General features: G+C 43.1%; 1 protein-coding gene across 1 annotated transcript in view; it reads right to left on the bottom strand.

The window, feature by feature from the left end:
• The window catches only part of KIF5C (kinesin family member 5C), a 152,215-nt gene that overhangs the window by 59,390 nt on the left and 78,966 nt on the right, over positions 1–13,859 (bottom strand). Inside the window, exon 11 of the mRNA XM_028830683.2 lies at positions 5,156–5,304. Coding sequence (XP_028686516.1) covers positions 5,156–5,304 — 149 coding nt within the window. The remainder of the gene's footprint in view (positions 1–5,155; positions 5,305–13,859) is intronic.

Below are 13,859 nucleotides of genomic sequence, written 5' to 3'. Positions count from 1 at the left end.
GCCTGTTGCCTCCGCTATCCTTTGGAGTCTGCGAATCATTCGTGTCCTTCTAACGCATTCTCTTTTGGCTTTAGCCAGGCAGTATCAATTCCTGTCGCTTGCAACCCAAGGATCCTAACTAGCACCCTGGGGAACGGAACCAGGCCAGTGGGTGGCTCTCCTTAGCCCCATGCACAAGCCCGGAGTTATCCTGCCTCCATGGTAATGTCAGAAAGGAATTAAAGCTTAGTGTAGTGTATGTGATATGAGTCACAGGCCTTCTTCTGAGAATCAAGGTTCAACAGTGCCCAGAGGAGAAAACTGCTCGGCCTACATTCTGAAGTGGCCCCTGTCTTAGCTGCAGCTGCTATAAGAAAAGTACCATAGACTGGGTGGCTTATACAGAATTTATTTCTTACAGTTCTGGAGGCTAGAAGTCCAAGATCAGAGTGCCAGCATGGTTGGGCCCTCCTGGTGAGGGCCCTCTTCTGGGTTTGCAGATGGCATCTCATTATAGTCTTACATAGTGGAGACCAGAGGGAAGGAAGCTCTCTCAGAACTCACAGGACACTAATCCCATTATTGAGGGTCCATCCTCAGAACCCTATCACCTCCTAGAGGCCCCACCTCCTACTATCACCACCTTAGGGGTTAAGATTTCAACATATGAATTTGGGTAGACACAAAACATTCAATCTATAGCACCCATCGAGCTACAAAGGGTTGAAAATTGGTACAGGTGGAGGTGTGGGGGAGGGTGAGACCAACCCCTAGGCATGTAATAGACAATGTAGTATTTCACCAATTTTGAATGATTTAGGGCAGGGCATGCCCTGTCCTGTGGCACAGTACCATCACTGCCAACTGCATCAAACTTATCTATTTTCACTTATCTCCATTATCTGCCTGCACCTGATCTGTAGTTGATTTCCTACTCCTTTGTATTGCTACTTCATTCTATATAACAGCAAGTAGGAAAAAGCACAAGCATGCGCATGCACATGCACACACACACACATGCACACACACTCGGCTACACACACTCCTTCCTTGCTCTCCAGCAGCTGAAGTATAGCAGCCAAAGTCTTAAATTATAAATACCATGCAAAGAAAGAAATCTTTCTCCCGGGGAGAGTGCACACTATTGACAAGGCCTCTTTAACTCGTTGAGACCGCAATGTGGAAATATCAATACCCAGGAAATGTTGAGGGGAACTAAGTAGCCACCTCCTACAAGTTTAGAACCAATGTGTGTGTTGAGTTTCAAAGGAAAGTTGGCAATATCCTGCTGCTCTGGTTTTAGTGAAGGGCACTGATGCTTTTTTACTCCACATCTCAAAAGCCCAGCTCTCACGTTTACACACACCAGCCATGCCCTCATTATCTTCTGCTCTGAAGAATTAGGACATGTGGGGACACTATGGAAGGGCTTCCAGTGCCCCCCTTTTTTTTTTTGGCATGATATTTATTACACCCATCTACTTGGCCCTGCACACAAATCAGCTTGATGAGCAGGCTGTGCAGACAATAGAAAGAGAATGAACTTTAGAGTCAGGCCCACTCTGTTCAGATCGCAGCTTTACCAGAGACTGATCCACTTGGGGACATTTTTGGGCCTGTCATTCATGGTCATATTGGCTACTTGAGGACTAAATGCCCAGACTCAGAACATAACGAAAAGCCTGGCCTGGTCTGTTGCAGAGTTACTCTTTGAGGTAGATCTGCCCCCTCCATGGGACAAAGGACCTCTCCCCACCTCCTCACTGCCCCTCACTACTCTCCTTCTCGCCTGAAACTTACATCACTAGAGTCAGTTCTCTACATTTAAGAATTTTGCCCCCAGAAAAATCACCTTTAAATACAAATGTTAGCTGGGGAGGAAAGGAGAGCTCTGTGGAATCCCTCCAATTCCCTTCTCCCATCACAACCATTGATGACGTGGCAATGGGGGTGTTGGGAGCCTCTCAGACTCTCTCTGTCTTCTCTTCTTTCTCTGTAGTCCAAAGGGCCCTCACGCCTACCTATGCCTTCAATTACTACCAAAAGATTGATGACTCCAACTCAAGCAGATCCTCTGAGCTCCAGACCCTCAGACCTAACTTCTTATCTGAATAATGTTCCCCTGAATGTTTCACGGGAACCCAAAACTCGCTCCTCCCTCACCCCTGGTTCTCCTCCAGCATCCCCAGTCTTAGGGAATGGTCTCACCCTCCATCCAACTCGGCAAGCCGGAAAACTCACCGCTGTTATTGAAACGTCCCTCTCCCATAGCCAACTCCTCACCACACCCAGCTAATTTCTCCTCCTAAATACCTCCCAGGTTCATCCATTTCTCTCCCTTCCTACTGCCCTCTCACTTCAATACCATCACCTCATCCCTGGAAGACCACCCCAGCTCCCAGCTCTCCTCTCTGACCTGCAGTCCACTCTCCAATACAGCCGATGGATCTTCAAAAATTCGAAGGTATGACCTGCAGCTTAACACCCTTGACCAAAATCCTGAACACGGGAGAGCTCCGCCTATTCCTCCAGCCCATCTCAGGCCACTGCTCCCTGCTGGCCTATGTCCTCCATTCTCGGAGCCCCCACCTCACCTCATGTCCCCTATTTTGCCCGGCTAACTGCTGCTTCTCTCAGATACTAATCTCCATATTGCATACTCAAGGAACCGTTCTTCACTGGCTTCTCAGTCAAGGTCAGGGCGCCCTGTTGTATAACTCTTGACACCTGTGCTTTCCGTTCTTGGTATGCAGCATGGACGACCATCATACATTTATTGGTGAGGACTGGCATTTACCTCCCTCCCAGCTCAGACCGTCCTGAGGGCAGAGACCACATCTGACTGCCCACCCTTTAATCTCCAGCACCTGCATTAAGCATATGTTTGCTATACATACATTTATTGGAGGTCTACTCTGTGCCAGAGTATATCATCATACATTATTTTTCCCAAATTATGTAACTTAAGGGCTCGTGTAGGATCTCATCCAAGAGGGCACCAAAAACAGCACATTTCTTTTTTTTCTTTTGAGATGGAGTTTTGCTCTTTTTGCCCAGGCTGGAGTACAATGGCATGATCTCGGCTCACTGCAACCTCCGCCTTTGGGGTTCAAGCGATTTTCCTGCCTCAGCCTCCCAAGTAGCTGGGATTACAGGCATCTGCCACCATGCCTGGCTAATTTTGTATTTTTTAGTAGAGACAGGGTTTCTCCATGTTGGCCAGGTTGGTCTCAAACTCCCGACCTAGTTGATCTGCCCGCCTTGGCCTCCCAAAGAGCTGGGAGAAAACAGTACATTTCTAAGGAGATTTGCAAGGTGTTTGAAGATTGACGGTTAAGTAAAGAGGCCAAAAACAGGACTGAGTGCCCAAAAGATGCTAGGCATGACGGTGAGTCAGGCAAACAGGGCAGTGGGCAGATCCCAGAGGATGGCATTTGATGAGGGATAGAGAACTTCAAGGTTAAAGTTCGGCAAGAGATGGAAAAGGATGGGAGAAAAAAGGTTCATTGTCCACCCTGTAATGTTTCTAAAGCCAGCACCTCCAATCCTTTACCAAAAGCCTTTACTAAATGTCCTGGTCACCCAACAGAGAACTGACCTGGAGGATTCCCGAAATAAAACTTCATATGGCTACTCCCCACCTTGCCAACTACTGCTCCCGACTCTCCCATTCCTGCCAAATTGCAAGGAATCATCCACCAGCCTCAGGTGCTGAATTATTCAATTATTCTAGCAGCTTTCCAAACACGTGTGCTGCTAGAAAATCTTTCAAAAGTAAAAGAATCATGTTATTTAGGCTACTAGGTCATTTTTGAAACCTGTCTTGAATTCTCGTTTGCCACGTAATTGTTTTTCTATTAAACAATAGCTCATTGACACCTCACCCTTACTAGCAAAAAGCAGTGGCAAACATGTAATCACAAGACAATCTGCTGCAGTTACCAACAGTCAGTGTTACCTCCAGATCCTGCCCAACAGCCCCCGGGCTCCTACACTTACCCAAAGCTAAGGCACTGCTGCAGCACCTAAAGTACTGAGTACAGCAGCAGAGGACCTGAAGAACCACTTCCAACTATCCGCCATTCCCCTACACACACACCAACCTGCCTTATTTTAGTTAAAAAGAAAAAAAAAATTAAAAAGCCTTCTACCTTCTAACCTACGTCACAATGCTAAAATCACTAAAATAATCTGTCTGCACTTAGATCTGGAAACCCCTCTTAACACCTCACCCACAACCCACCCACCCACTGCATGTCAGCTCTCTGAGATATTTTCTCCCTGTAGAACAAACCAAAGAGAATGTTTTGGGGAAGAAGGAAAACGAGTCACGAACCAAGCCTTTAAGACTCCATTTTAGCACAGGGCTCCTTCAAGAGCCCTATATTTCTGGCATGAAGATGAGTTCGGTCAAAAAATGCAAGTATTTGCCAGAGGTAGACTTTTAACCCCAAACCAGTGATAAAACTCACATAGGAGAGAATGACATTTTTCATTTAAGTCAAAAGCAGTCTGAGCCACTAAGTCTCAGGCACTTTCCTCTAACCTACAAATAGGGGTACCAGCAAGTTATTACAATATTGGATAGAGGGCATCTCACTGGAAGCAGATTAAGGCAGTCTTGCAGATAATCACTGGTCCACACTAACAATGCATGCTAGCCAAGTGATGGGATGGGGATGGTGCCTGTGTTAGGGACTAAGAAAATCTCTGCTTGTTCATACAGGTTGTTGCCAGGAGGAATCAAGCTGTACCATTGTCCCAGCTTTCCCAAGTGCCTCCCAGGATGCCAACAGTCACAAGAAGAAGAAAGCACATACTCGGCCACGCATGTTGGCTCACGTCTATAATCCCAGCACTTTGGGAGGCCGAGGTGGGTGGATCACTTGAGGTCAGGAGTTCAAGACCAGCCTGACTAACATGGTAAAACCTCATCTGTACTAAAAAAAAAAAAATTACAAAAATTAGCCGGGTGTGGTGGTTCGTGCCTGTAATCCCAGCTACTCGGGAGGCTGAGGTAGGAGAATGGTTTGAATCCTGGAGGCAGAGGTTGCAGTGAGCCGAGATCACACCACTGCACTCCAGCCTGAGTGACACAGCAAGACTCCGTCTCAAAAAAAAATAAAAATAAAAAGCACACACTCATGCCTCACTCTTCCTCTTTACTTTTCCTTACCATTCCTCCACCTGTTCAGCTCCATCTCCAGATGCTGGATAACATTCTTCAAAGTCTTGTTTTTCTCTTTTTCTTTTTCATATTTCTTCTTCCATTCTTCTGCTGTCAGTTCTAGGTTCACAGAGACTGTATTCTTGATGGTCTTAGCTCTGGGATTAAAAACATAAGGGGACAATTCAGCTCATTATTAGCATTAGCTAAATCAGTATGATTAAGCCCGAGATTCCTCATGTCAAAAGACTGGAGATAGGGAAGCAGAAAGGATCCTGTGGCTTTCACCAACCATCCTCCTAACTGGACTAATGGCACCACTACCCCTTGAGGCTTCAAGATCATCCTTTCCTTTTCTCCTTCACATCCTACCGGTCTCTAAATCTAATGAACGTTTATTTGAATTGTCTCAGGATTTCCTCTTTCCCTCTTCCCTCTGCTACTGTCTTAGTCTGTGTCCTTAGCCATCCTTATGGTTATAGTCTTTTTCAAATGTTCAGTACCCTCCTTTAAGCCCCCTGAATACCATCACCAGATTTACCTTCCTAAGTTGAGGTTCTTTTCAGTTCAATTAACATTTATGAATTTGGGGTATACCAAGACAGATGGACAAGGTCTCTGGCCTCTTGGAGCTTGGAGTTTCTTATACCAATGATACACAGACAGAAATAATAGAATCAATTATTTCTCTTCCTCACCTGTGGTACCCAGAACCACCCCTGATGTATTTAACACATCAACACATGCCTCGTAGGTCAGGTGGGTCCTGCAGCCAGGTGACACCATGGCTCCCTGCTGAGCATGCGCCCCACCCCCCCATCACAGCCCATCATCACCATGTGGTGAGGAGGCCCCACAGTATTCAGATCATCCCATTTTCCAAGAAAAATCAGAAACTGTTTTTTCTTTAATTTGTGTCTCCCAGTTTTAAACTATTTATAAAAGTAATATGTGGGACAAACAAACATGCCTAATGGCCACCATTTTGCCACTTCTAGTACAGGAGATGATGCGGTCTCCTGGGGCACATGGCCTGGGGGGTTGTGATGCCACAGGGATGCTACCTGGAGAGTAAACCAAAGGGGCTACTGTAGACAGCAAATCAGTAGCTGCACCAGGTGATACCAAAAACAAAAGCCACAACTCACCTCGGCATGCACAGAAACGAACACCTAAGTAGCCTTGTCCAATTGAAAAGGGAACTCCACTTAGGCTCGCTTTTTAAGAAGCTAAAGCTTCATTAAAAACTATGTGATATCCTGTTTTATTTGCTATTGACTTTTTCATTTTGAACCTCTAGCAGTTATTACACCGTCATATTTGCCAGCACAATCTGATTTGTGATTCGGGTTAATTACCGTTGTCAGCAAATGACATCCTGATTTCTATTTCAGTGCAAGAAATTCAGCAGTCCTCACCAGCACTACAGATGTCATTCCAAAAATTCATTGCTAAAGCAGACAACTAAATAACCCAACTGTCAAAAGAGGAGTTCAACAACTTCAATGTAAGACTCCATTTAAGAATTAGAATAACTCTCTCTTGTTCACTGCAGCTTGAGGCTGAGGTCCCTAGAAGTGCTTCGAGCCTAATTTTTCAAATAGCAGCAATTTTATTATTACTTTAAAGTCATAAAGTCTGTTCCTGTTTGACACTCTCACCTCTCCTACTGACATCCTCAGGCAGTGCTGTGGATATTTCTCAGATGCAAGCACAAACACCACAAGCATCTATTATCAACTTAGTAAGGCAAAAAGTGAAAAATAACTCATGGCTAAAATGCTTATGGACACTTAAGGGCACACTTCAAGGCTACTAATCTTACTTTTTAAATCATAAAGAGTCCCTTGATACTTTAACACGATACCAGAAAGAGAAAGCTAAAGCCTCTATGCTGTACTCAGGCAGGTTTAGCCAGAGACACATTTTGTAAGCAGACTCAGCAAGGTTATCACCATTGGTGTAACTGGTCCTCATTCTCAAAGTACCTTTTAATATTGCCTAGAAAATCGCCACTTCTGTAGTAATCAGGGTCCTGGCAGGAAACAGATGACCTGCGTGAACTGCATGATTTGGAGAGTGCTTAACAAAGGTTTGGAAAGGTGTTGGGAAATAACGAGGGTTAATGTGGTACCCACATTAGGTTTGGGGGAGCCATTACTACCCTTAAGCTGAAGGGGAGCCAGAGAGAGAAGGCTAGAAGGAAAAGATTGCCTGGTAGGTATGAATTGTAACCGCCATTGGTAGGGACACAGCTAACCCAAAATGATCTGGCAGGGAGGAAGCCAGGAAATAAATACCTGAACCTCACGCTCTTCTCTCCTTCTGATTGCCTGCCTTAACATAACTGGAAGCCAGAGGAAAAGGAGCCCATTGCATGAGCCCAAACCAGTCACCCTCCTAAGTCACAGAGCAGGGCAGAGATGGCACAGAAAAGATCCAGAGGAGTCGCTAAAGATGCGCAACCCAGGCCGGGCGCGGTGGCTCAAGCCTGTAATCCCAGCACTTTGGGAGGCCGAGACGGGCGGATCACGAGCTCAGGAGATCGAGACTATCCTGGCTAACACGGTGAAACCCCGTCTCTACTAAAAAACTACCAAAAAAACTAGCCGGGCGAGGTGGCGGGCGCCTGTAGTCCCAGCTACTCGGGAGGCTGAGGCAGGAGAATGGCGTGAACCCGGGAGGCGGAGCTTGCAGTGAGCCGAGATCCGGCCACTGCACTCCAGCCTGGGCGACAGAGCGAGACTCTGTCTCAAAAAAAAAAAAAAAAAAAAAAAAAAAAAAAAAGATTCGCAACCCAACTTCCCTTTGGAACTCAAATAACAGTGGGAATCCGTGGCTCACGCTGGAGCCCGAGACTTCATTCAGCCCAAATGGGGCAAGCGGGGCTTTTACATCCACTAAAGGTAGAATATGAAAAAATCAGCTTACACTGAGAAAGATGTTAATTCTCCTAAAATTGTTCTAGAGAATTAAGTAATCCCCACCTTCCCCCAAGAAAACCCTAAGGGGCTTCTGTATGTGTTATACAAATTGGCTAGCTGACTCTGAAATTTATAATAGAAATGAAAAACAAAAACAAGAATAGCAAGGTCAGTTCTGAAGATCAAAGTCAGAGGATTGAATACCAACACTTTCTTATAAAGTAAAACTGATCAAATTGTCAGAAACATTGGAATAAAAACAGAATAAACTGTCCAGAAACAGGCACTCAGAGGACAGTCATCTGACTTATGACAAAAGTGCCCATAAAGAAGAGTGGAAAGGGCAGTCCTTTCAATACTGGGTACTGAGGGGAAGCGGAACTTTATCCCCCACCCCCAATACCATGTAAAAAATTCTGTTCCAGAGAGATCCCAGACATAAATGTGAAAAGTAAAACAATAAAGCTTCTAGAGAAAATATAGGACAGTATCTTCAAGACCTTGGTGTAGGCAAAGTTTTTTTAAAAATTTATTTATTTATTTATTTATTTTTTGAGACAGAGTCTCACTCTGTTGCCCAGGTTGGAGTGCAGTGGCACGATCTCGGCTCACTGCAATCTCTGCCTCCCGGGTTCAAGCGATTCTCCTGTCTCAGCCTCCAAAGTAGCTGGGATTACAGATGCATGCCACCATGCCTGGCTAATTTTTGTATTTTTAGTAGTGATGGGGTTTTGCCATGTTGGCCAGGATGGTCCCAAACTTCTGACCTCAGGTGATCCACCTGCCTCAGCCTCCCAAAGCGCTGGGATTGCAGGCATGAGCCACCGTGCCTGGCCAAAGATTTCTTAAATAAAACATAAAAGAAAAAATAAATGTGACTTCATTAAAATTAAAAACCTGTCTTCATTAGAAGCCACAATTAAGAGAGTTAAAAGGCAAGTTACAAGGTGGGAGAAGATATATAAAATACATATACCTGACAAAGGACTTACCCAAAATAACTCTTTTAAATCAATAAGAAAAAACTGGGCAAAGACTTGCAACAGGCACTTTATAAAAGAAGTGCCAATAAAACACCTCCTAAAAAGGTGTTTAACATTATTAGCCTAATAATGGCTAAATTAAAACTACAATGAGATACCTTAACACACCCAACAGAATGGCTAAAAAATTTGAAACCGATAATGCCAACAGTTGCTGAGAATGAGCAATGACTGTAACAGTCAACTGCTGCTGGAGAGACTGTGAATTATTACTGTCGTTCTGGAAAAATCTTTAGTAGTATCTACTAAAGTAGAATATTTCACACCTTATGACCCGCTCCCACCTAACAGAAATGAGGACATATATTCACCCAAAGGCATGACAACCAATGTCATAGTAACTTTATTTATAATCACCCCAAAATGAAAATAATCCAAATATCCATCAACAGTAGAATGGATACATATAAGCCATATTAATACAACAGAATACTATATAACTGTGAAAAATAAACTGCTACTACACCTAACAATGTAGATGAAGTTCACACATAAAACGCTGCATGAAAGAAGCCAGATACAAAACAGTACTGCATGATTTCACTTTTATATAGTTCGAAGACAGGCAATACTAATCTATGTTGATGGAAGTTAGGGTGACAATTACCCTTGAGAGTTCGGTGTTGACTGAGAGGGTCCAAGAGAGAGGATTCCAAGATGCTGGGTGGTGGTCACATGTGCATACATATTTGTAAAAAAAAAATCAGTCATACACTTAAGTTTATGCATTTTACTATATCATATTCAATAAAAATTGAGTTAAGAAAAATAAACTGATGTAGAAAGAAATCAAGTCAGACACAAGAATTTCCAGATGCAGAATAAACTAGAGTTACTAAGAGAGATACTGAATTTTTGTGCCCCGAGGCTTATTGCGTGTGTGTTTTTTTTTAATAGAACAAATATTCTCCTATCTAGGATGTCAAAAACAATCTTGCAAAGTGAAATAAAGAGGGTCTCAGTCCCTCATTCCCTCAAGAGAGTAAGAGTAAAAGGATATAGAATGTCTACAATTTCTTTTTCTTTTTACCATTAACTTTGGCAAATTTAGAGAATGAAGGAGCCTAATGATCACTAGCTTCTTTCTGTTTGGACATTCAAAATTCATTTTTCCTTAATTAGCTTTAACTGATTTCAGAGGTAAAAAAAGAAAAAGAAACTGCCATCGATGTGGTTACACAGTGTTCTGCTGTCTTGTGGTTTGGATCTAGGGCGTGAGGCTGCCGGTGAACATGATCCGGAGCTGGAGCACAGGCCTACACGTGTGCATTTATTGCTCAGCTTTGTTTCAAAAAGAATTTCAGGTAGGAGCTTACAGGGAGACACAAAATCAAGAAGACAGCAGAAATTAAGAAGTGCTCTTAAGGCAGGTTTTGTGATTTTTGTCTAGCAGAAGCTATACAGCAATTGTGATACCAACCAGCCTTATAGTTCTGGGACATTATCTCTTTGATATAGAGAAACAAGCCAATGACCCACAGAAGCCTTATTCTAGCCACTTACTGACTGCTCACTCATCCCTTTAAAGGTCAAACTGACTGTGATACTATTTGATTAATCCAAAGTGACCTGATCATTCACAAAGAAATACAAAAGTGGGTTCTTCATTTCTAAAAACTCTCAGGGTTTTCAATCAGAGCCCCCACTGTGTACACAGATACCAATGTCTATTCCACCAGTTACAACCATAGCAGGCGCTGAGCAAAATCCTAAAGGCTACTCTGAGAAAGAATCCAAAGGCTACTCTGGGAAAGAATTTTAATTCAGTCCTAAATTTATACCCTAACAGCAAGACCTGCTTTTAAAACTGAGTCAAATTGTGAGTATGCCATTATCAGGGTATCTGTTTTACATCTTTTCCTTGTTTTGGCTTGCTTCAGCAAGTCAAGCACTACTTTAATGATATATGATCTAGGCGTGCCCTGGGTATAAAATCTCTTCTCCCCACAGGGAGGGAATTAGGACCAAATTTTTTAAAGACCTCAAAGCTTACGAATGTTAACCACCCTTAGAAAAGGCAGACCAAACCCAGCAGGCAAAGAGCAGTGGCCACAGTACATCTTCCATCTAGATACTGCTACAGAGACAGTTAAGTCAGAAAAGATTCTCTTAGATATATTCTACTAAAGAATGGAAAGAGGAAACTACCTCCCCATTCTCGAGCATTCTGTTATTTCCTTCCCAGCACCACTCAATCTTTCCATCACTGAATTTGCAGTTTACATGTTCAGAAGCACATGGCCAGCTTCCAAGACTGCTCATGGTACCCATCTTCACCACCGAGGTTAAACACCCATACGTGATGACACTGAAGGCATCCTCATAAGTTGGCACTTGAACAAAGCCCTCCTTGAATGGGGAAAAGACCTAGAACCACTGCATTCTGATGAGTCTCATCCCCACCTGCTTCCCTAATGGTTTCCTATACTCATATTTCCTGGCCACAGTCAGTTCTAAAAGACATGAGGAGTGCCTACCATTGGCGTTTCTTCTAATTACTTTGGCTTCCCTGGAATAACCACAAAGATGTTTGTTCTTGGTACCTTCATATGTTTTGTTTCAGCATCCTCCTTCTCTCACCAGGTGTTCAGGATAGTGCTGGCATTTGAATAAGGAGCTCTAGACAATCTCACACCTTCAGCTCATAGAATAAATCTGTCATGTGTGATTCTGCACCGTGAATGGTGTGTGTGAGAGAGAAACAGAGATTTTCCCACTGTGGAAGCAGGAGAGGATAGAAAGTATAGCATTCTTCACTATCAGTCAGAGCTCTCCAGAGAAACAGAACCAATAGAAGATAGAGACAGGTGATAGATAAATATAGATAACATATTATATATCCTATTGTATACATAAGATCTTATTATATATACATACATATATATTATATATCTCACTCTTTTATTTACTTAAGAAATTGACTCCCATGACTGCGGGGGCTGGCAAGTTTGAAAGCCATAGGGGAGGCTGACAGCTGGAAACTGTGGCTGGAGTTAATGTTACCATCTTGAAGCACAATTTTGTCTTCTCCGTGAAACCTGCATTTTAGCTCTTAAGGCCTTCAACTGAGTGGATGATGCTCGCCCTTATTATTGAGGGTAACCTGCTTTGCTTAAAGTCAACTGATTGTAAGTGCTAAGCACATCTACAAAGTACCTTCACAGCAATGCCTCGATTTGCATTTGATTAAGTAACTGGGCACTACGGCCTAGCCAAGTTGACACATAAAACTAATCCAAAACTAACCTTCTAATTTACTCTGAGACCTAGTTCTCATCTATAACACCAAGCCTTCTTCTGAAAGGACCACTGCTCCAAAGCACCTTCCCGGCTTCTGGTGAGGGAAGGAAGGAGGGTGGGAAGGAGAAATTAAAATCTTGTGCCTTTAAAAAGTTCTAGTCACCTGAGAAACATTCAGAAATGACATGGATAAGGACTGGGCATCTAGTTAAATGTATGTCACCCACAGTATTTCTTCCCTCCAAGAGCAAAAATTAACCCTATTGGTGTTTCAGCAGTAGCTCCCCCAACAGGAATGATTTAAGCCTTTTTTTCTTTCATGTCAAAGTGTAGTCAAGTATCTGCCTTGGCCAAAATGCTCGTTCTACTCTCACAGGTAACATGTTCTCATGTTCTGGTGACGTACATTTCATATGCACACTATTCAGGCTCTGCCTAATCTAGCTACCACTAAACTGGCAGATGACACAATTAAAATGATGACATGACTTTTTTAAGCGCACATCAGGAAAAGAAGAAAGAATATTACTTTCCCTAAGATATCAATTCTCCTTCCACATTCAACATACAAATAAAGCCTTTGAATTATTCATGCTGGATCAATCAAAAATCCTGGTGCCAAAGATGTGCTGATTCAGGTCTTCCTAACCACATTGGTCTGTCCCCTCAGAGGGCCTCTTTCCCTTCATTACCACCCCAAATCAAGGTACATTAAAATTGGCTTCCAACACAATCGGGGGATTTGAGTTCACACTTCTAAAACATAAATATCTTTTTCAAATAGTGCTGTAAAAGTAGTTTAGAAGAGTAATTAAAGACTACAAAATAGAATTCTGGAAGCCAGAAGAAAAAATCAATAAAAGTGCTCTAATTTGAGTCTGGCTTTTTGACTTTCTACTGCCTGGGAATTCACGTGCTGCATCCTCAACTAGATTAAAAGCTCTTTGAGAATGCAGGAGACAGCACTTACTTCTTTAATGGCACGATGCTGGGCATTCAGGAAACCAAAGGAAACAACCCCGACTGAACGGAAGAACCAGAATGCTGGAAACCATCATTCTCAGCAAACTAACACAGGAACAGAAAACCAAACACTGCATGTTCTCACTCATAAGTCGGAGTTGAACAATGAGAACACATGGACACAGGGAGGGGAACATCAAACACTGGGGCTTGTCGGGGGGTGGGGGTCTAGGGGAGGGATAGCATTCAGGGAAATACCTAATGTAGGTGACTTGTTGATGGGTGCAGCAAATCACCATGGTACGTGTATTCCTATGTAACAAACCTGTACGTTCTGCCCATGTATCCCAGAACTTAAAAGTATAATTTAAAAAAAAATAGAAATAGACATGGTAAATTTTTCCCTTTAAATTCCAGTATCTAACCTATAATCCTGAAGAATGCTAGCAGGACTCTTGGTAGAGTGCTTTCAGGGATCTGCAGATTTAACTGCTTCGAAACAAATACTATATTGTGTTATTCAGAGCATCAGTACAGTCAAGC

Source organism: Macaca mulatta, chromosome 12, assembly GCF_049350105.2.
Source record: "Macaca mulatta isolate MMU2019108-1 chromosome 12, T2T-MMU8v2.0, whole genome shotgun sequence".
Classification (NCBI taxonomy): domain Eukaryota; kingdom Metazoa; phylum Chordata; class Mammalia; order Primates; family Cercopithecidae; genus Macaca; species Macaca mulatta.
The sequence above is the reverse complement of the archived record's forward strand: the minus strand, read 5'-3'. Positions and strand labels throughout refer to the sequence as shown.